The sequence below is a fragment of the Mytilus edulis genome, chromosome 2 (genome assembly GCF_963676685.1).
Source record: "Mytilus edulis chromosome 2, xbMytEdul2.2, whole genome shotgun sequence".
NCBI lineage: Eukaryota > Metazoa > Mollusca > Bivalvia > Mytilida > Mytilidae > Mytilus > Mytilus edulis.
This window is the reverse complement of record NC_092345.1, coordinates 260,261-283,326: the sequence shown is the minus strand read 5'-3', so window position 1 is coordinate 283,326 and position 23,066 is coordinate 260,261. Positions and strand designations below refer to the sequence as shown.

At 34.3% G+C, this 23,066-nt stretch overlaps 2 protein-coding genes across 2 annotated transcripts; both read right to left on the bottom strand.

Annotated features, from left to right (window-relative positions):
- Window positions 1-9,845: 9,845 nt before the first annotated feature.
- LOC139511168 (toll-like receptor 3) lies at window positions 9,846-17,912 on the bottom strand. Its single transcript, XM_071297744.1, has 2 exons — window positions 17,619-17,912; window positions 9,846-12,141 (listed from the first exon to the last, which is right to left on the bottom strand). Exons 1-2 carry the CDS (start codon window positions 17,640-17,642, stop codon window positions 10,042-10,044), a joined length of 2,124 nt encoding a protein of 707 aa, XP_071153845.1. The 5' UTR covers window positions 17,643-17,912; the 3' UTR covers window positions 9,846-10,041.
- Window positions 17,913-19,244: 1,332 nt separating this feature from the next.
- On the bottom strand, window positions 19,245-22,804 carry LOC139511167 (zinc finger protein 845-like). Its single transcript, XM_071297743.1, has 2 exons — window positions 22,693-22,804; window positions 19,245-21,504 (listed from the first exon to the last, which is right to left on the bottom strand). The coding sequence occupies exon 2, from the start codon at window positions 21,405-21,407 to the stop codon at window positions 19,470-19,472; it is 1,938 nt and encodes a 645-aa protein (XP_071153844.1). The 5' UTR covers window positions 21,408-21,504; window positions 22,693-22,804; the 3' UTR covers window positions 19,245-19,469.
- Between the last annotated feature and the right edge of the window lie 262 nt (window positions 22,805-23,066).

Sequence of the window (23,066 nt, the reverse complement as noted above, 5' to 3'; positions counted from 1 at the left end):
CTATCAAATATGAAACAAATACTATAATACATAAAACGAATTTCAACACCTATCAACCTAATCCGAACTTGTTGAATCAAAACTGTTTAAAACCCTTTCTGTCCGATACTGTTTAAAACCAACTGTTTGAAACTATAGTCTGGAACCTAAATGTATAGAACTGGTTTGAAACCTAAATGTATAAAACTGGTCTGGAACCTAAATGTTTGGAACCTGTCTGGAACCTAAATGATTGAAACTGGTCAGACGGTTTGGAACTATTGTCTGAAACCTAAATGTTTGGAACCTGTCTGGAACCTAAATATTTGGAACCTGTCTGGAACCTAAATGTTTAAAAACGGGACTAAACCTTAATGTATCAAACCGGCTGAACCGAAATGTATCAAACGGGCTGAAACCTGAATAAAACGAATGTATGGAAACTATTCAAACTGTTGTAAACTTTGTACGTATGAAACTTTATTGAAATATATTTATAAAACTGTTGGAACAGGGTAGCACTAAGGTATGGTTTAACAGCAAACACTCACTGCAATAGTGAGAGATGTGGAACGCAAAACCTTAGCACTAACCCTGTTTATACAACTTCTACGGAACCGAAACTATTTATATCTTCTCAACAGGTTTCAAACACTCCACTTTGTTTGAATTCTCCTGCTACTCGTCTTTAAATATTAACGGTCCTACCTTTTTAATCTTCTTCTTCCGACGTCTCCGATAAGAATGACAATTTACACTGGATAGCTAACCACTATTTATACTTCTAACGCGGACCTCGAAGAGAGCACCCTAGTAACAACTGTACAGGTAAAGCGTCTAATAGCAACCAAGGATAAAGGGATGATTTTTAATGCCGTTTTCAACGATAAATAGATCAAATGGAAAATTCAAAGAGGTTTCGATTAATACACAACTGTAGAAATATTATAACCTTCTTAAACTGTAAATTCGTAACACTACCCACGCCTCCGATTTCATGCGTCCTCGCATGAGTTTACAATTTTGTACTCACTAAATCAAAACACAATCAAAACCGTTCTCGTTAACACTAGCTGACACCATACCAAGGTCCTACTTTTAACCTCAATGTATCCACTCATTCCGCAGAATATCTCTCCCAGCAACTGTTTGTACACCGAGGGTTATACCATGATAACCAACTAATGGCTTTCCTACAACAATCTGTCGACAAGCGTCAGACCTAGGGGTACCTTAGCCTACTCACAGTTCTGAGGTTCCTGTCAGCTTCTTTCGACTAGCATGGTCTTTCTGTTTTGTTAGCTAAGTTCCTATTTTCCAAATATCAAACTTTTATTCATATTTGTACAAGCAACTGAATACTGAACTTAAATTAAATTTTGACCAGAAATAACTGTTTCAAATATAATATTTTGAGTACCACTTGAAAAGTTGTGATGCCAAAAACCGGTTTAAAACAATTTTTCCTCACAACAGGCCACTTACGGACCCCTCAATAAGAGTTGTTGTAAAGGGTTCTTTAACGTGCACAGGACGTGGTACTTCCTGAACACGGGACCTCGGATTTAACGTCCCCATCCGACGGACGGACAGTCATAGACAATCACAAAATACTAAACAGAAATGCTCGACAAATCCCACCGCTAAGCCACCATTTGTAACGTGTAACCGGGCGGGGGCGTTTAGATATTTTTATCCTCGGGTTCGTACCAGTTTCCTGGATTTGAAAAGCAATTCAAAAGTTCTAAAGTCAATTAAATGTTTACACTATCTCTATCAAATATGAAACAAATACTATAATACATAAAACGAATTTCAACACCTATCAACCTAATCCGAACTTGTTGAATCAAAACTGTTTAAAACCCTTTCTGTCCGATACTGTTTAAAACCAACTGTTTGAAACTATAGTCTGGAACCTAAATGTATAGAACTGGTTTGAAACCTAAATGTATAAAACTGGTCTGGAACCTAAATGTTTGGAACCTGTCTGGAACCTAAATGATTGAAACTGGTCAGACGGTTTGGAACTATTGTCTGAAACCTAAATGTTTGGAACCTGTCTGGAACCTAAATATTTGGAACCTGTCTGGAACCTAAATGTTTAAAAACGGGACTAAACCTTAATGTATCAAACCGGCTGAACCGAAATGTATCAAACGGGCTGAAACCTGAATAAAACGAATGTATGGAAACTATTCAAACTGTTGTAAACTTTGTACGTATGAAACTTTATTGAAATATATTTATAAAACTGTTGGAACAGGGTAGCACTAAGGTATGGTTTAACAGCAAACACTCACTGCAATAGTGAGAGATGTGGAACGCAAAACCTTAGCACTAACCCTGTTTATACAACTTCTACGGAACCGAAACTATTTATATCTTCTCAACAGGTTTCAAACACTCCACTTTGTTTGAATTCTCCTGCTACTCGTCTTTAAATATTAACGGTCCTACCTTTTTAATCTTCTTCTTCCGACGTCTCCGATAAGAATGACAATTTACACTGGATAGCTAACCACTATTTATACTTCTAACGCGGACCTCGAAGAGAGCACCCTAGTAACAACTGTACAGGTAAAGCGTCTGATAGCAACCAAGGATAAAGGGATGATTTTTAATGCCGTTTTCAACGATAAATAGATCAAATGGAAAATTCAAAGAGGTTTCGATTAATACACAACTGTAGAAATATTATAACCTTCTTAAACTGTAAATTCGTAACACTTGGAATTATAAAGGCTAGACACAGATATATATCATTGGTTAGATTAAAAAAGTTATTATTCAGTTTAATCCACTGATAATCTTTACTGGTATTTTGCAAAATGTTTATGCCTGGACGGATAATATTCTTTATTAGTATACCAAGGCCCCCATAAAATCTTGAATTAGAGGACTGTACTCTACAAACTGGGAAAAAATTGTATCCCTCAACACTAATAGGGGTGTTATATCCCAAATGTGTTTCTGTCAATAATATAATATCATAATGAATGATCTGTTTTAGAAATGAGGGGTCATGTAATTTATTGTAGGATTTAGAAATTAAGCCCCCAACATTCCAAACACAAAAAGATAAATTAGATAATAGAATATTCTTGTGCTTATTCATTACTTCTATTTAATGTTAAGAAATAAAGGCAACAGTAGTATACCGCTGTTCAAAACTCATAAATCCAGGGACAAAAAACAAAATCGGGGTAACAAACTAAAACCGAGGGAAACGCATTAAATATAAGAGGAGAACAACGACATAACACCGAAACGTAACACACACAGAAACGGACCAAGCATCAGACAAAACACCACAAGAATAACAAATATAACATGAAAACCAAATACATGAATTTGGGATAGACAAGTACCGTGCCACGTCTGATCTCAATATCTCAAAAATAAGAGAAACCACAAACGACTCAACGTTAAAATGCAACACACACAGAAACGAACAATAATATAACAATGGCCATCTTCCTGACTTGGTACAGGACACTTAGAAATAGTGTTGTTAAAATGTGTACTAAAATATTCAAGTAATTTGGGAGAAAAAAATAAAATCAACCTTGTGTAATTCACAAGATGTTATATGAAATATAAACACACAAAAAAAATTAAAAATTCCCAAACAGATATGTTAAGTTCAAAACTAAATTCAAATTAATAATACAATACAATATTAATATAAATGTTTGTATATATTTGGCAGAAATTAACGCAAAAAAGTTGCTTTGCCTTTAAATGTTAATGTCCCCTGCGGTGATAACCACGATTGCCTAGAAACTGATGATTGTTCCCTCTTCCGCCTCTATATCTCTGGCCTCGGCCTCTGTTGTACATATATACTGTTGTGAATCATCATCTGGCACAAAATCATTTGTATTGTCACGTTGGACTCTAGGCGGTGTATAATTGTATTGGTTAACGTTGCGTTTCATGGGAGTTCTCGGGGGGGGGGGGGAGGCCAAGAATCCGGTCTATTGTGTCTCTAATGTTAAATGCCAACATTTTAGTGCCATTTAACGAAAGATGATAATTGTCCTTAGGATCCAAATATTTTTGGAGAGCACTGCCTTTAGATGCCATATTACTGTTGTCGCATATCTCTACATTTGGTTCATTCCTGAGATCTTCCTTTGCCATTAAACTCAAAATTTGTGCCTTATTATTTAAGGACTCCTCGTCGGCTCTTGGAGTTGGGAGAGAAATTACTATTTTGGTATCATTAAATTTTTCTTTAGCACTATCAATAATTGTATGTAGATATTCAATGCTCTTTTCATTTGGAGTAGATCGAACAGCATTTGATAAAGAATGCAAAACTAAAATATCCGGTGTAACTTCTAGCTCCTGTACAACATGATCAGTTTGCTCTAATGTGAATGCCTCATGTTTTTCTGCAGAGTATTTGGACGAAAGTTTATTTGGGTCAATCCCCTTAATGTTGGATGTACCAATTAGAACAACATGTTTTGTATTTCTTGTTTTAGGATGTTTTAGTTTCACTTCCTGAAAATCGTTTGTATTGTCTTGACTCAAATGTAATTTTAGACTAAGTACTTCATCTTCTTAATGTTTCAAATTTTCAGATACTGAATTATAAGCTGAAGCCATCTCTTCAATTTTACTGATCTTATTGTTTAACTTAGTTTGTAGATCAGAAATGTCACTTTGAAGGTCTTTAATTCTCGTGTCCTGAGAATTTTTTGTAGCTCCATTTGGGACTTTTGAGTTTCAATTTTAGATTGCCAACATTCAATATTAATGGCAGATGTGTTTTTAAATTCATTAACAGATGATTTTAAGATGATATTTTCTTTTTCAAGAGAGACTATACGAGCAGCGAGTCTGTCATTATCACTTGTAGGTTTAAGTATGGTAGTGATAGAATCTTGCAACATTTTAAAATTGTTGTTGTTTGTTTCTATAGATTGATTGTAATAATGCTCCATCAATTGAAATTTCGAATTGAATAAATCAGATTGTTGCGTACAAATTTTGTCAAGCGCCAATGTGAAACTGGCCTCCATCCTACTAAACATCTGGTCGGGTTGAAAATGTGCAACATTCATATCTGACTGACTTATATCGTTTGTTTCATGCACCTGACCTGATTTGTCTTTGGAAACTGTGTCGTTATGAGATGCTAAATCTTTGTTATTATTACTGTCAATCAATGTTGATATTTGTTTAATATTTGTTTGTTCACTTAAGTCAGTTGCACTTCCACTCTGGGTTGTGTTTATTTTACATCACCCAGATTCGTCTGTATTAGTTGCCATATAAATTATGTTAACCAGCTTAACAAGGACTGGGAAATCTTTATCTACAAAAGTATCTTTATGATTTTCTTGCACTTGCACTAAGCCTGTGTTTACAAATAGGGTGATTTTGTACAATAAAGAATCAACATCTGCTTTTGTTGATATTTCTACACAGATGGATTTATTTCCAGAATTCTTTGTAGACCAGTTTTCAGGGTCATCGAACCAACTCAAAACATAATCAGACGATTTACCATAGTGTTCATAATACAATAGCGATAGACTTTTAATCCAAGGTGCTAGCTTTGGGTGAGGAATACGAAATGCTATCATGTGTGCTGCCTCATCATACAAATGTGTATCAATTTCTTCAGTAAGAGCACGCTTGCCTTTGGGTCCTGATGGTGCATTAAATTTTGTTGGTAGACAAGTAACAGGGTAGTCACAGTAAACACTATTTAAGGTGATATCATTGTTTGAGATCAGATATTCAACATCTATGTCCGCCATGTTTTTTTCTTTTGTACGCGTTCAGGTAAGTTACAGCTAATGCTTGCAAGAATTAATTATAGGTCATAAAACCATTGTTAAAAAGTGTTATTACTACTTCATTTCATTAAATAACTATATTACTTTAGATACAATCGTCAAATTCCGAAGCAATTCAGATTTTTACCGGCGCTCACTGGAGGCTGCCATTACAATTCAAGGGAGGTAACAAAATATGTTACTAATATGATACTAATAATGGTTGGGCCGTGTACGATGATCAGTACCGACTAAAAAAAAAGCGCTTTCCATCATCGTCCTGGGGCGTCATTGATCAGGAATTGTGGGTTTTGTGCGTGGTGACAGGGAATGTCAATCAGTCATCGTCTGCTCAATAATTCTCATCCCTCCTCGAATTATCAATCAGCAAGGAATATGACTTAAATATATCATGGCCTATACAAATTGATGTGTTCACATGTTTTATAGCTTACTTATCGTATTCTGGATTAACATCATCTACAATCAATACATACATGATACTTATCCGGGATTAGCAATAAATCATAAATTGTTAGGTATAACAGGCATTACATGTACTTTTATAGTTTCTAAATGTCAGAGGGAGTTCGAAGGAAGAGTCCCAAATTATCAGGTATTCGCGCTCCTGTTACTTTAGAAATTTTGCACAAAATTATACGATCACTTCCATCCGTTTGCTCCTTTCATGAATCTTGTATGTTCGCTTCTGCATTTAGTCTTGCATTTTTTGCTTTATTTAGAATAGGTGAGATCACGGCTGATACGAGTACATATATCGGAGCCCACCAATTTTCTTTAATAATCTGTCATTGAAATTTTCAAATGATAAATATGAATTGCATTTGAAGATTTGCAGTTCGAAAGCTGACCAGAGAGGTACTTCAACGACTGTGGTTATTCCTCAAAGGGAAGCAAGTATTTGTCCTGTGAGCTGTTGCGTGCCTTTTGGAGAACAAGATACCCTGTTTCCGACAAACCCTTGTTTTAACATTTTAATTGGTCTCCATTGACTCGTTTTCAGTTTATTTCTATACTTAAGAAACCCCCTTTATTTTGTGGCGTTAAAGACCACATTCGATCACAATTGTTTAGAATAGGCGGAGCATCCCATTATAGCAAAAGGGGGTTTCGGATTCAGAAACTAAGAAGTGGGGACGGGACGTTTGATTTTCTGATGCATACACTAGTTACATTCGGATTTGATAGATTTATAGATACGAAGATCTTCGAAGCTGTATTTAAATATGTTTTGTAAAGGTTTAAACAGAACAGTAAGAATTTTGTCATTGTAAAACCCCGTCAAGGTTTGGTCATTGGATCATCTTTTGTATATTGGGCGGTCAGAAGCGTTAAGAGAAGACCAGAGGGTCAAAACTTGGGATTACAGTCAAAAGGTTATAATTTTCATTGGTATGGTCAGCGAGGGATGAAATGGAAAGAAAAAAATGTTTCCTTCAGTTGAAGAGAATTTTAGATGTTATCCACCTCCACAAATTTTGATCATCCATTTGGGTTCTAAGTTTTTGGTTTAATCAAAGGAAAAAAAGCTTATTGAGCAGATAAAGTTGGACATTATGCGATTACATGTGTTATTGCGAAATCTCTCCTTGGTGTGGAGTGAAATTTTGCCTCGTAGATACTGGCACTTGTCAGACAATCAGGTGGCTATTAATTCGACTCGTAAACGAGTTAATGCAATTGTTCAATATATTCAAGAAGAATTAAATCATGGCCTTGTAATTTGCCATCCAAATATAAAAGCTCAAGATAGAGGTTTATTTCAGGCTTGACGGAGTGCACTTGTCAGATGAAGGTAATGATGTTTTCTTAAATAATGTTCAGGGAGCTTTAGAGTGGTTTGCAAGTTCGGACCGTCGAGTATTTCCTAATTGATGAGTCTATAAATTATATTTCAGTACGGTGAAGTAAACTCGTTTCGCTGGGGATGAGAGTGTATAGACTTTTTCATTTGGCGGGATCTGGCAAGATGACAGGGGGGTCATGACCCTATAATTCTACGTTAGACCATATGTAAAAATATTCTACTGTGGTACCACAGGGAAGTTGTGTTTTTTATAAACGGCTTTCTCTTGTTCACCAGAGCGGCCGGTTCATCACTGTTACCAGTTTTTAATTTTATCCTCCGAGTACCGAGGAAGCGTTATTCAAGTTATGGCCTAGCGTCAGTGTGGGTCGTGCTCCTCGTTCACTCTAATTTTCCTTAGAGGAACTTTTGTTACTTCTGTTACCAGAAGAACACCTACTTGCCAATATTAAAAATGCCGGCGGTTTGTATCGTCTTGCCAGGCCTCGTTTACTGTTTTTTCCCCTGCGGCCGATTGATTCCACATAAGATTTCTTGAATTATTTAGTATTAGGAGTTGCGAAATGATTGCCTATGAGTTAACCGTACAACCTTCAACAATGAGCAAAACCGTTATCATATGCGGCCTGTTTTATTCCACACAATATTTCTTGAATTATTTTAATCTTTAATTAAAACAACCACACAGTAAAAGTAAAATTATAATAGAACAAAGACAAATGAAAGAACAATATAACACGTTGTTAAGATGATAAAAAACATCAGTACACAGAATCTATACATCAAGACCAATTGTATTATTTGTGAAGTTGATACGGAATTTCATCAACAAGGTCTTGGTACCTTCCAATGAACTTTTTTTTTAAAATAGAAAAAGGTCGAGACGTTCTTTGACATACCCCTGATTCATCAACTTTCTGCTCAGACACTGATGACGTTTTACAAAGTCTGAGTAGGAGCTGCAAGCTCTTGAATGTCGAATAAGTTGGGAAATATATATTCCATATGCAGGTGAAGTTGGTATATTGCTACTAATATTCAAAATTAAAATCGTCTCGTTTGTTATGGGTTCTGGTACTGAGATGACTGTGTAAGTCAAATTCGAGATATAAGTCTAAAAATGAGGCGGAGAATGTACAGGGTCAAAAATCTAAAATTTTGATAGAACTAGTTTCACAGAAAGTTCCGAGATATAAAATTATCCAGAAGTTTTTAAAAATTCCACATATGGTTAATACTACTACGCGAGTAAACAGTTTCATTGTATTTCTGAAGACCCTCTTTCACTGCGGACAGAATGTTAATGGACAATTCCTTCGTCGTGTAGATAAGCCGGTAATATACTGTTGTTTGTACGGAATTTGTGAAACCTAGGTATCCAATAAAAACAAGTTAATTCCTCTGATTTGCAATGTAATGTTCCTAATTCTTTTACAAGACACCCGTAATAGTACGAATCATATAAAAAAAAAACAATATTCGTTGAAGCTTTTTTACGCAGAAACAACAACATTTCTTTCGTGAATAGATTATAGACATTTATTTCTGAAAATGGTATTTGGTCGATTATTCACACAATTTTTCAACTTATGAATTCGACGTTTTATCAGAGACCCGATTGTTTTGACCAATTCTGACAAATTATCCAGTTTTACTTCTTCTCGTTAAGTCCATTCTCCGGCATACTAGTCATAAATGGAATCCATAACTATTTTGAAGTTATTGTTCCAATTGATGTGTTGGGGTTCACTAAACTTAGGACCATGAGATATCGACTTTCGGAGATGTTCATGTTGAACTATGATTAGATCCCTATTAAAAACATTGCCAGAGGGTCTGTAAATATAAGGTGAATGGGAACAGGCATATATCAGAGTTAAATTCAGGTTTTGTTATAAATCAAGGTCCTGTGAAGTTTGCTTTATGTTAAATACTGCAATGGTTTTGTTGTAACTGTTTGATACAATAGGAACAGACTGATTTTGATAATAAAGTGGAATTCTACTTTTGTTTAAACAATTGTCTATGTGCATCAGCAACAAGGAGGACTTTACCAATACTTGCACTTTTGTGTATTTTTACATTATAAAGGGCATAACTATTCATATCTATTTAATTTGTTAGAGCGTCCTTTCATTTAGATACCTATAGAAATGTTTCGATTGAATTAGCCACGAGTTGAAATTGACTCATAAAATATATAAAAAAAAAATGATGGGGTATGATTGAAAAAGTGACAACTATGAATGTTTGTTTTTAATAATCGATGTAACGTTGCTTCTGATGCAATTCAACAAACACTTAGGATTATCAACTCATTTTATACTCCACATTTTAGCTGGCTTCTCTCTGTGTCGTATATGTGTATTGTGCTAATCATTATACTGATTCTGCCAATAATGGGTTCTCTATTGACATCTTATCTCATCATGTTTATCCTCATTGTATCTCATCTCTATTATAGACTATATCTCTTTTAAAAGAACTAAGAATCTGGTTCCAGAATAACCGTTGTCCGATTTCATCATCAGTCCACACAGCATAAGTTGTAGACGTCAGAATGAGTTTAAGTACATTTGTAAAGTACCGACTATTTACATCTTCTAATAAAACTGTTGCTAAAGTTTCACTACCATTGTTTAAATATCTGTCATTCGCCAATAGAACTTCAAACTGACACCACTTGCTTTTACAGAAACCATTTGACATAACCAGAATTATTTTCCTACTTTCCTCCATATTTTCTAAAATATTATCCACTATCAATTTACCGACATGAAAATCTCTGTAATGAATACATAATTTGTATCCATGTTCAACTTCGAGGAACGGGACTAACTTTTGATGTACCCATTCTCTATCAGTATCACAGTACACTACAAATCCATCATACGCATATTCATCGATATCTATCCTGCAATAATCTCTACGCCTCGCGCGCACAAGATATATCCAATACCGAATATGCCATCGTATTTTAAATATAACTATCGTGGCTATTATAAGTATCACGCCAACAGTAACACACAAAAGCACAACCAGTGTTATATTTACTCTTTTATTTGAACAGTCTTGGCTAAATGTATTGAGTTGTTTCCCTTTCCACACACCAGGTGTGACACAAAAATATCTTGATGGATACTCTCGAAGGTCTATGTTTGTAACGTTTAACCAATGGACAAACCACATTAAATTACAATTGCAGGTGAACGGATTTCGTGCTAAATTCAAAGTCTTCAAGTTTTTGAAAATATTTTCTGGCAATGACGACTTATTGAAAGTATTTAGTTTGTTTCCTCCAACTCCAAGATGTACTAAGCTCTTTACCCTAAGGAACGGATTGTTAAAAGATAATGAAAATAAATTATTGCTCTCTAGCTCGAGTTTTTTCAAGCTTGTTAGCCGATGGAACAAGTTTTGCGGTATAACTACCCATCCAACAGATTGCAGTGTTAGTTGTTTCAGATGACGAAGAGACCCAAACATCTTTATCGCTGTTTCGGAATTCGAAGGTATAGTATTGTACGACAAAATCAATGCATACAAACGAGGACAAAAACGAAATATGGTATCGGCATTAAAACTATTGGTCGTAAATTTAAAATGTGCATCAGCTAAATTTATTGAGTTAACATTTGACATGTTAAAGGCATAACTTTGTATACGTTTTAGACTATTTACAATAGGCAGGAGACGTAATCTATGTAATTTTCTTAAGGAAGAGAAGACGTTGTCCTGGATTTCTCGAAATGGATTATTTAACATATTTAAAGTGTCTAGTCGCTTAACGCAATGAAAGTCATTGGATTTCAGGACTTTTATTCTATTATTGTTCATGTTTAGTTTTCTTAAATTTGGGACGAGAGACGACCCATTCGATGCACAAAAGCTTGGAACAGTGTGCAAGTTATTGTTACTTATTGTAAGTCGAGTAAGCTTAATTAATCCAGATAAGTTTCCGTATACTATATTATTGTTCGAGACATCTAATGTATTCAGATACTTTAAATTCCGATAAGAAGATCCGTCAATTCGTAAAAGATTATTATTTTGTAGAACAATTTTGTTTATTTTCCCATGATCTAAGGTATTGAAAATATCTGTCTGGAAGCCTCTCCTGGTGGTTACATTGCTTAAATAAAGCGACCCTTGTTGTATAAAGTTCACATTTACAAATGCCTTATCTAAAGTATCTAGAACAATTCCCATATTTGAACTTAGATCTAAAACATAGAATGATTTGAAATCAACAAAAGCATCCCTAGAAATTGTTCGGATATGATTTCGTGATAAGTTTAGTTGAGTGATATATTCGGCTGATAAGTTTTTAAATGTCTGTCTTGTAATGTTCGGGAGGTAATTGTTGACGAATGTTAGGATTTTAACATCCTTTGGAAGACGTGGAATGTAAGTCAGATTTGTTCCATGGTTCAAACAACGTGCTGTATTTCTAGGTTTGCAATAACATATGAACAGTGGACAATCCAATCCAATGGCACAGCTAGCTATCATCAAAACAAAGAGACTGCTGAAAAATCGCTGAAATTAAGCAAGACATATGTAAGTTTTGTTTTGTTTAATAATGAAGATTTCTCTAAACACTTACGTGCTTAAGGTACAGCATGCATAGTCCACATAATAGTTCGTAGCTACTATTTGTTTAATAATGTTAATAGTTCTAATAATTTACTGTTTAAAAGGAGTTTGGTGATTCCAGATTAGTTCTCAATCTTTCATCGTTCTATTGAAGCTGTTACATTAGAGCGTAGGACTGGATCATTTCATATCGGCAGTTTAGTGTTTTATAAGCAAGGCGAAAGATACTAGAAGATATGCCTTGTTCATTGTCAAAATATAAGTACCGAAAGGCAGTAGGATAGTCAGGAGTTCACATTTGACAATTTTTCAAATTAGTATCAGGATAAAAAATCAAAACACTCTGTATTTTTTATCTTTATTAATTTATTTAGTTTCGGTTGATAAACTATAGGGTTTCCCTAACTATTATAAACAGAAATTCCTTGGTTTAATGTATGGACGAACTGAATGCCAAAACATAAATATAGAGATTAAAAAGAATATGCATTGTCTTTTTTTTTTACAGTACTGTTGCTATTCTTCATCCCCTGGTTAAAGATATAACTTGTCAATTGTGCCGCATTGACCATTAGAAGGGTTGGTGAGGACATAAATGCCAAAATATGCGTTTTTTTCATGAAGAAATAGTCAAATGGACGTTTTGAATAGTTGAATGGACTACTGCGACCCTTCAGCCCCTCATTACAGACATATCTTTTACCTCATTCGAAAGCTTATCAAAAGAGGAACAGAGGTATATAGTAAATATGTTCCTCATCGATACTAGAGGAGATACGCGTGAACATTAACAACTAGCTTATTTTGAATAATGGAATGGACTGCTGCGACCCGCTTGACCCTCATCACAGATATGCTGAAGATATGACAAGTCTAAAAGGATACATCATCACAAGAAAATCATCAGAAAAAAAATCGGATAACTAATCCTTCATCAGTAAGATGTAAAATGACTCTAATATTGATATGTGGTAGTCAAAATGAAATCATAATCTTGATCGTTATACAAATAATCACGAATCAATACGCTTGGATTTTTTTTCAATATTGATGTTTAAATGGAGGAGTAAATTCCTTAAAACTGTAAGCGTCCTGTACTAAATACTAGTAGTTATCGAAGATACCAGGATTACGTTGTATAGACACGTTTAGGGTACGTTGTATATGCCTCAATGTTGTTCGACTACGTGAACGGATAAAACGCACCCGTGGCGTATAAAAAACGTATTCCAGATACGACTGGGACGTGTCTCAACTACGTGCAAGGGACGTTTTTCCTTTGGCGCGTGCATTTCATCTGCGTTAGACAAACGTCAGACATACGCCAACATACGTTTCTGTAACGCCCGATAAACGCTCATGTAAGCTTCTCGTACGCCCTGAACACTTTTAAAGCTTGTTTTTCACACGATACATATATGATTGACAAGTTGATTGCGTGCAAAATTACTAGCGTACTGGCAGCGCACATGTTTTTTTTTTACCACAACCGGCGTACGTCGGTGCTATACGCTGATGTGTGACCCCGGTATTATAATTTAAAACGCCAGACGTGCATTTCGTCTACATAAAGTCTGAGTTACTAGAAACAATTGATGCTAGGTTTTTTTCATTTATGCCCTCTGGGGAAACTGTCTTTAATTTTCTTATCTAAAAATTTTCCAGAGCAAGTCTATCGACCCTTGATCAACCCTCGATTAGGTCTATAATAGTGATAATAGTATTTGAGATCAACTTGTGCGTGTCCAGAAGATCTCTAATGACGACTTACGGGGTGATAGGGCGTAGTCACGTCGATACTTATTCATGCGTTTGTTGAATGGGTATTCTGTATCGCTAACATACTGCATGCCACTTCGACACTGAAGGTTCACAACTTTCTGGGTGTTGCAAGTTGCATTGCACAATTTAGTGTACACAGTCCCAATGGAGTGGCAAGTAAATGTTGGTGGTAAGTCAGACATTTTGCAATTGAAGAGCTATTATACAGGAGACATCAGCTCTCAAAAATAAGTATTTCAGACTTGCTGGTCTCCATAAAGCTAAGAAAGGAGGTTTGGGAAAGCTCTTGGATAATTTTGGGTGTTTGGTAATGTTCTGTCAATTAGCACTTATCAAACGTGAAAGCCGGGATTGTATGTTAAAATAAACGGAACTAATTCTTTTCGTCTCTTCTGTGTGTAGTGTAAATGGTCATTGCAGCTTTTTTTGTTAACACGCGCAAACCCCTTATCCATGTTTCATTTCTTATAACCTGGTCTGGTAAAAGAATCCGCGAAATTCGTGTAACCGTTTAGTGACAGTCTCGTTAGAGGAGCAAATATGCTTTACTTTGACTGTATAAAATAATATTTGTAGTGTTTGGGGTGACAGCCTTTAAGCTTACGGAGAAAGGTACTGGTGTTTATAGGTACGTTTACAGTAGAGGTTTGTTGATATAATACCGACCATCGTTGTAAATATATATGTAACGTACAGGTGGGAAATTAAGTTAGTTATTAAACCAGCTTCAACTCACCGTTTTCTACAAAAGAAAATGCTTGTACCAAGTCAAGAATGTGACAGTTGTTAGCCATTCGATTGGTGTGTTCGAGATTTTGAGTTTGCCATTTAATTAGGGACCTTCTGTTTTAATTTTTTTCAAGTTCAGTATTTTGGGGATAATACTATTTATAGATGCGTTGCCTCTTAGAAAGATATTTCAGTCGGAAATTTCTTGGGTCAATTTCTTTAAATTTGCGAAGGCAAATTTTTGCTCTTTCCTCGCCGGAATTTAAACTGCTTCTATAAAGATATCAAGACGAAACCACCCGCGTTAGACCACTCGGTCAACTAGACTGGTCGGTGGTCTAGTGTTACCTCCCCTCGTCAGTAGAATCTTGAGTTGTAACACAGTATATGATAAATTAGGCAGATTAGTTAAATATCTATCGTATACAAAGTTGTATTATAAAAGTTTAATTTTAGGGCGAAGTTTAGACAATAGATCAAAATGTTACTCTATGATGCTATTACTTGTATAAAAACAAATGGACAGACATGTTGCAAAATATTTTTCGATAACACGTTCGGCCAGACAGGGCTGTCCAATAGCACCCCTTATATACATTTTGCAAGCAAAACCAATGGCATGCGCAATACGAGGTAACAAGGAAATTGAAGGGGTTCAAATACCTGGTGAGGGGGGTAAAAGTATAGAAACTACATTATGCATGTTTGCTGATGACACTTAGCTTTTTAACAAAAATGGAAAATCAGTAAAAAAATCTTTTGATGTCCTAACGCTATATGAAAAAGATTCGGGATCTAAAATTAATTTTGATAAAACCAAAGTTTAATTATAGGATCTCTTAAAAGGAAAAAACTAAAATTTAATAAAATTAAATGGATTACAGGTAATGTAAAAACCCTCGGAGTAAATCATGGATATGAAATTGATAATGATGTTATATGGCAAAGTATTATAGAAAAGATTAAAAACTGTGTCGACGTTTGGAAAAGCAGGATACTTTCATTTAGTGGTAAAACCTTAATAGTAAAAAAAATCATATTGCCAATGTGTAGTTATGAAATTGAAATGCGGGGAATTCTTTAAAAATATTCAATATTATTTGGAATTTTATATGGGATGGTAAAGTTGACCAAATAGAAAGACAGGTTTGTTGTCTTGATATAACATAGGTTGGAATGGGCATGATTAGTATAGACTTATTCATTAGAAGTAAGCAAATAAAGTCTCTTTATCTCATCCTTCACGAACCATTAGAAAGCTGGAATGCGATTGGCTTCGACAATTTGACAACAAGTATAATTAATGATAAGTTTTTTTTTATGTGAATGTTCAAATATTAAAGGACTAAATCTTTAAAATAGTCCTTTATTTTATCAGAAAATGTTTTATACATGGTCTAATTTCAAAAATTTGAGATAATCCCAAAACTAAGAACGAGATACTTAATATGAGACTATTTGGTATTTCAAAAATTTCATTTCAAAATAAGCCATTGTTTTTTTCTTCTTTTCTAAAAAGTAACATAAAATATATCAAAGACATATGGAATGAAGAAACCAACAAATTTAACAGTTATTGCTCTATATTTGAAAAAAACTTGTGGATAAAAGAAACTGTATATTGGAATTTTCAAAAGTTAAAAGTTCAATACCAATCGACTTCTTACAAATTTTAGAAATTGATAATGAAATTAATGAAAAACAAACATAGAATTGAAACTTTCTAATGAAATGGTCATATTAGACAGAAATGGAAAAAAAAATCAAACCTAAAGAATTAAAACTCAGATATATAATATTCGAGACATGATTAATAAGAATATATATCCAAAATGTCAACTTAAATGGCAAGAATTTTATGGGCACGAAATTAATTGGAAAATAGTATGGGGCAATCTGAAAAAAAATTAATATCACCAATAAAATGGAAGAATTTCAATGGAAATGCATTCAAAATATCATATATACGGTAAGTAAAAAATGCAATTGTCAGATGAAAAACGTCATATTTGCCAAACTGCTAATACTACTGAAAATTTGCAACATTTATTTTTCGATTGCAATACAACAAAATTAATCATTAGTAAAATCAAAGATATTTTCACATTATGAAATGTCACTTAGATGATGAAAATTTAAAAAAAAATATGCTTTTGGGAGATAGCAGTGGTCAATCGAACCAAACTTTACTTGTAAATCTCTAAGAAACGAAATCAAATATCATGGGATAAAAATGTCATCTACATATATTTTGAATCGTTGGAAATCATATATGATAACACATCTGAAATCTGTACCCTGTTATTTATCGAATAATACATTAGACAAAGAACACATTAATTAATGTTATACTATAAGTACATACCTTGCAGGAGATAACAGTGACGATGTTATGTGGTCTGTTTTTTATATCTCTTTAATTTATATTGAATACAGTAATCCATGGTTTAGAGATGCACTCGATTATGTTATAATGTTATGTGAATCTGGTTATAGGTGCACTCGTTTATGTTATAATGTTATATTATTTATTACTTGTATTACATTCTAGAAAGATGTTTTTTTTTCATTCATTGTCATATCTTTTTTCTGGTAATACAGTGCACTTTTCAGCCTCCTGCTTCCCGGACAGTTGGTTTAAATGTAAACGGGAATCCACAGTTTGCATCCTGGGCAACTGAGGAAATTGTAAACAGGAAATATTTGGAATAAACAAGTATCAAATTGAATATATGTTCTAATATACCCGTTAAACATAGATATAAGAGGATGTAGTATGACTGCCAATGAGACAACTCTCCGTCCAAGTCAAAAGTAGTAAATGTTAATCATTATAGGTCAAAATACGGTCTTCAACAAAATGTATAATTTATTCTATCACCTTTTATATTATCCTAGTAATTTCTTACCTTCATTCCTCTCAATGCGTACATTTTTATTCACTAATCCTAGTAATTACTCAATCTTTGTAACTACTAAATGTTCGTTCTTCACAAGGCCTTATTTATTATTAGATGAAATAAGTATGTCTGTTGACCTATCCTTTTTTTCACAACTTTCTGTGCACTTTTATTTACAGTTCCAATGAGTATCTGATATTATTTAATTGTTGATAATTGTATTTAATGACTATTGATAAATCACGGAGATGACGGTACTAAGTTGATAAACGTGTGTCTAATTTGTTTGTCCATTTTGAACAATAGAATATGTTCAAAGTAATAGACCATTTAATGACTTCCGACTTTTTAATTGAACATTTCCGTATTTTGAGTGTTCTTTACTTAAGTCTTAAGGACCAATAACCTGATGAATATATTGTCTAACCATACAATGTAATCATTTCCGGCGATGGACCGGTGTTGCATTAGCTCGTTTTACGACTGGGAAAATTTTTGTATCATTGAAATTCTTCCGCCGCAGATATTTGATAATACGTATACATATTGCCCCTTTCCCCATGCCTATCCCCCCCCAGTATAGATTACATATATACGTCTTTTAACATGTGACAACTTTATGACAGTAATTTTTTTAATTATTGATTGATATCTGAAATAGCTTTGTTGGGAAAGGAATATGATGTCCTTAAATTTTTCAAGTTGATACTGCGATTTGTTTGAATCAGAAAGTTGTTTTTTGGAAATAATATACGACCCGTCTATAAATTCAATGGGATAAGTTCTCAATTTTATATCACACAACAGTAAACTGGCACTAAAACAATCACTGCTGACGCACTCAATCACTGATTTCAAAGCAAAACGTGTGAAGACCGCGATCGAGGATCATTATAATTGTTTACCGCTTATTCACCAGTTCCACCTTATCTTTTAATAGACTGTTTCTACTCATAGCAGCAGAAGATGTATGTTACTTTTAGCATGAATCTAGCTGTCACAAATATGTTTTGTTGTCGTAAAACATCATCAACATATGAAGGTAAAATGAGAGCACTGAAAAAACTTATTAAAGGCCTGGTAGATACTTAAGAAATAATTGGTGCAAGCTATAGTGTATTGTTGTTTTAACATAGGTAGGCATTATATTCGTGATTATTTTTGCCCAAGCGATAGTGAGGGCTAAAATAACACGAATGAAATGCCTTCCCATGTTAAAACTACAATAAAGTATAGCTTGCATCAATTATTTCGATTCTGATTAGGACAATTTTAGGTAATGTCTATGTCCGATGTGTAGTCGTGTACAGCGTTTGTACAGGCTCTTCCATAAACCTCCTTTTTATTTTTGTACACAAGCAAACGACTGGCAATGTGAATTTTCGGAGGGAGGAGTTTCGAACAGCCAGCTTGAACGGTTGTCGTATCTAGGTCAAATATATCAATTTCGAATTGCAACACATTACAGTCATTATAAATGAATTAGTAACAACACGTGCAGCATTTAAGAGTTGTGAAGTGTTTTAAGTTAATGAAATATATTAAATACATGCCAATTTGATAAAATTCATTATTCTGCAGTAGTCAATATGCGCATGTTTGGATTTAGAGCATGGATTTATTCACAAAGCGAAAGAAGCATGTCATTTTTTATTCAGTAAATATATTATTTACGACAAGATATTAGGTACACGTTATAAAATTAGTTTTTAAATAAAATAAGCAGTATTTATGTATGTTTTCTTCCTCTCACATCACATCAATTAGCAGTGTTGTCGTATATGTTTTCTCTACTCGCATCACATACACTAGCGGTATTTACGTATGTTTCTCTACTCACGTCACATAAATAAGCAGTGTTTACGTATGTGTTCTCAAGTGTTGTTCAAACTTTTTTTTTTCGATAAACTCTTCCCCACATACTTCACATACAGAACGGGTTTCCTTGTTATGGTTCCTCACGTGGTTCAATAAGTTTCCATTTTTAGTGAATGTTTTACTACACAAATGACATGTGTAAGATTTACTATCAGTGTGGGTTTGCATGTGTTTTTTTAAGTAACCTTTTCGAGCAAACGCTTTACTACATATGTTACACTTGTATGGTTTATCATCGGTATGGGTTCTCATGTGTTCTTTGACTTGGCTATTGTGACTAAAATCTTTACCACATATTTCACATTTATAAGGCCTTTCTCCTGTATGCAGTTTGGTGTGGCTCGTTAAATGTGACTTCGTCGTGAATCGTTTATCACAGACATCACATTTATGCGGTTTTTCACCCGTATGGATTCTCACGTGTGTCTTTAAATCACTACTTCGACTGAAGCCTTTGTCACATACATGACATTTGTAGGGTTTTTCCCCAGTGTGTATTCTCATATGTTTTTTAAGATCACCGCTATAATAGAATTGTTTACTACACATGTTGCACTTAAACTGTTTATTGCCAGTATGTATTCTGTAGTGTTTTGTCAAGTCGCTGTGTACACCAAATGTTTTGCCACAGACGTCACAAGTATGGGGCTTCTCTCCAGTATGTTTTCGCTGATGTCTCAAAAGACCTTCATTCTGTTTAAATCCTTCACCACAGCTATTACATTTAAAAGGTTTTTCATTGGTATGCTGCCTCGTATGTACTTGTAGATGACCAATTTGATTAAAACTTTGACCACACACATCACATTTATGTGGCTTGTCACCGCTGTGTATTCTAATATGTATTTGTAAACCTCTTTGTCGACTAAATAATTTACCGCATACATCACATTTATAAGGCTTGTCACCACTATGTATTTTGTTATGTTCCCGTAAACTCCCGCCATGCTTAAACCTTTTATCACACACATCACATTTATATGGTTTATCACCTGTGTGTATTCTCATGTGTATCTTTAAGGAATAACTTTCATTAAACTCTTTGAAACATAAATCACATGTATAAGGTTTTTCGTTAGTGTGTAATCTCTTGTGTATCTTTATATATCCCAATCGAGTGAACCTTTTCCAACATATATCACACTTATAAGGTTTATCTCCAGTGTGTGTTCTCTTGTGACATTGTAATCCACTACCGGTTCTAAAATATTTACTGCACATAGTACACTTGAAAGGTTTGTTCCCAGTATGTGTTCTCATGTGTGACGTTAAACCACCAGACTGGCTAAAAGATTTATCACACACATTACACGTGTACGGTTTCTCTCCAGTATGTGTTCTCGTGTGTTTCTGTAGGGTACTACTCTCACTAAACTCTTTATCACAGATGTCGCATTTATAAGGCTTTTCCCCCGTATGTGTTCTCATGTGCAGTTTAAACCGTTTAGATCGAACCTCTTTACCACATATATCACATGACGTATGGAGGTGATCACGTGTGTGTGAAGTCATGTGGTAGTTCAGGCTGGTTTTATTTGTGAACATTTTCATACATATATCACATTTATAAGGCTTCTCACCTGTATGCACTCTCATGTGCCTATCAATGTAGCTTTTGTGACTAAATCTTTTCAAACATATACTACATTGATGAGGTTTATCACCGACATGCGTTATCTTGTGTTTCCTTACATGACTGCTGGTGGTAAAACATTTACCGCATACATTACACTTGTACGGTTTGTCACCCGTATGTAGTCTCATATGTGTCTGGAGGGTACCAGATTGTCCAAAACTCCTACCGCAAATGTCACATGTGTAAGGTTTGTCGACATTGTGTATTCTCATATGTATTTGAAGGCTACTTTTTCTGGTGAATGCTTTGCCACATTTTGCACATTTGCATTGTTTCTCATCCATTACTTCAATGATGATAATGATAACCCGACTTATTCCTTTTTCTGTGTCTATAAAACAGAAGCAGGTCTGTATACAAATGAGGTTTTACTGATCTTACCTACAAATAAACGTAAACTATTACATTGATTCGTTACTGTATGGATATATATATTTATTAATTATGAACTTTAACTACATTATACGAATACTGTATTATATGTATTTTATTAGTAAGAAAACTGTTGATTTTTAAACAAGTCATTTGTTTACTAGTGTATATTTAGTATATGTGATCTCCCGACTTCGACAGACATAAATATTTCTGTACTATTCTCATTCCCACATTTATACTGAAGTCGGGAGATCACTGTTTACCTAATATCTTTATGGGGACTGTTTAAAGTATAAAAACAAAATCAATAAATGAATTGATACGATTCATGCTTCATTTCAATTTTTTAATGTTTTTTTTATCTTTAAATATTGATAAAGATTCAATAAAGATCAAAGTTAAATAATTTAAAAGATCAAAGTTTTAAAATGTTGTAAAGTTTATCCATAACTTATCACTGAGTTTGACGGGTTAGACTATTGATGACCGTATACCGTGTCTGTTGGCCGATATATAATTAAGTCGTACAATTTGATGGTTTTTATGACAAATTTCAGAAGCTTTATACTTTAAACAGTCCCCATAAAGATTTTAGGTAAACAGTGATTTATTTTAAAAAATGCATAGGATTTATGATATTAAATGAATTTTTGACAAAGTCAATGACATATCTTTACGACAACACATTCCTCTACTGGCTATCTAGTCACGCTTAATTAACATCATAAATATCAGAAGAAAATAGTTTGTTACGTTGTTTTCTTAATTCTCTCTCTCTTTCTCTCATCCTCCTTTCAAATGATTTCTGAATATCAAAAATACCAGGGGCGGATGCAGGAATTTTCGAAAGGGGGGGGGGGGGGGTGCTAACCCAGGGCACCCAGGGCAAAGGGGGGGGGGGGGGGGGGTGCAAAACATATGTCCCGATACAAATGCATTGATCGGCAAAAATAAAGGGGGGGGTGCGCACCCCCGGAACCCCCCCCCCCCCTGGATCCGCCACTGAATACGATAAAGAAACTTTTACGAAACTTACAAAACACACAAGAGTTAAAATGAAAACACGGCTAACGTACGTTTAAAATAATATAGAATAGCAAACATGTTATTTAAAAAAAAAACGAAAAATTAAGATGAATCAAGTGTATATTATATAGTACCGTACTACCTATATTGATAAGGACAAGTACTTACAACATTAATGCTACTGGTTTCTCCCCAGTTAACCCAATGTAATAGTCGGCGGTATACGTATTATTTCCAAATAAAAATGATATATGTTAATGCACTGTCAACTTGTTCGACAACTCGTCAGGTTAACAACCCTAAGAAACCAGTTTACAAAGGCGGTATTTTCAAACCTTAACTATTGTAATTGTTAAAAGGTAAATAATAAATTTATCATTCTTAACGATATATGACATATATTGACTAGGGCAAAAAATAAAAAGGCATTTCATTTTGACTTTTCAATTCTCACTTTTAATATTACTTTTCAATCTGTTTCAAAAGAGGGACGAAAGATACCAGAGGGATAGTCAAATGGAGTCGTCCTTAACCTTTTTGTG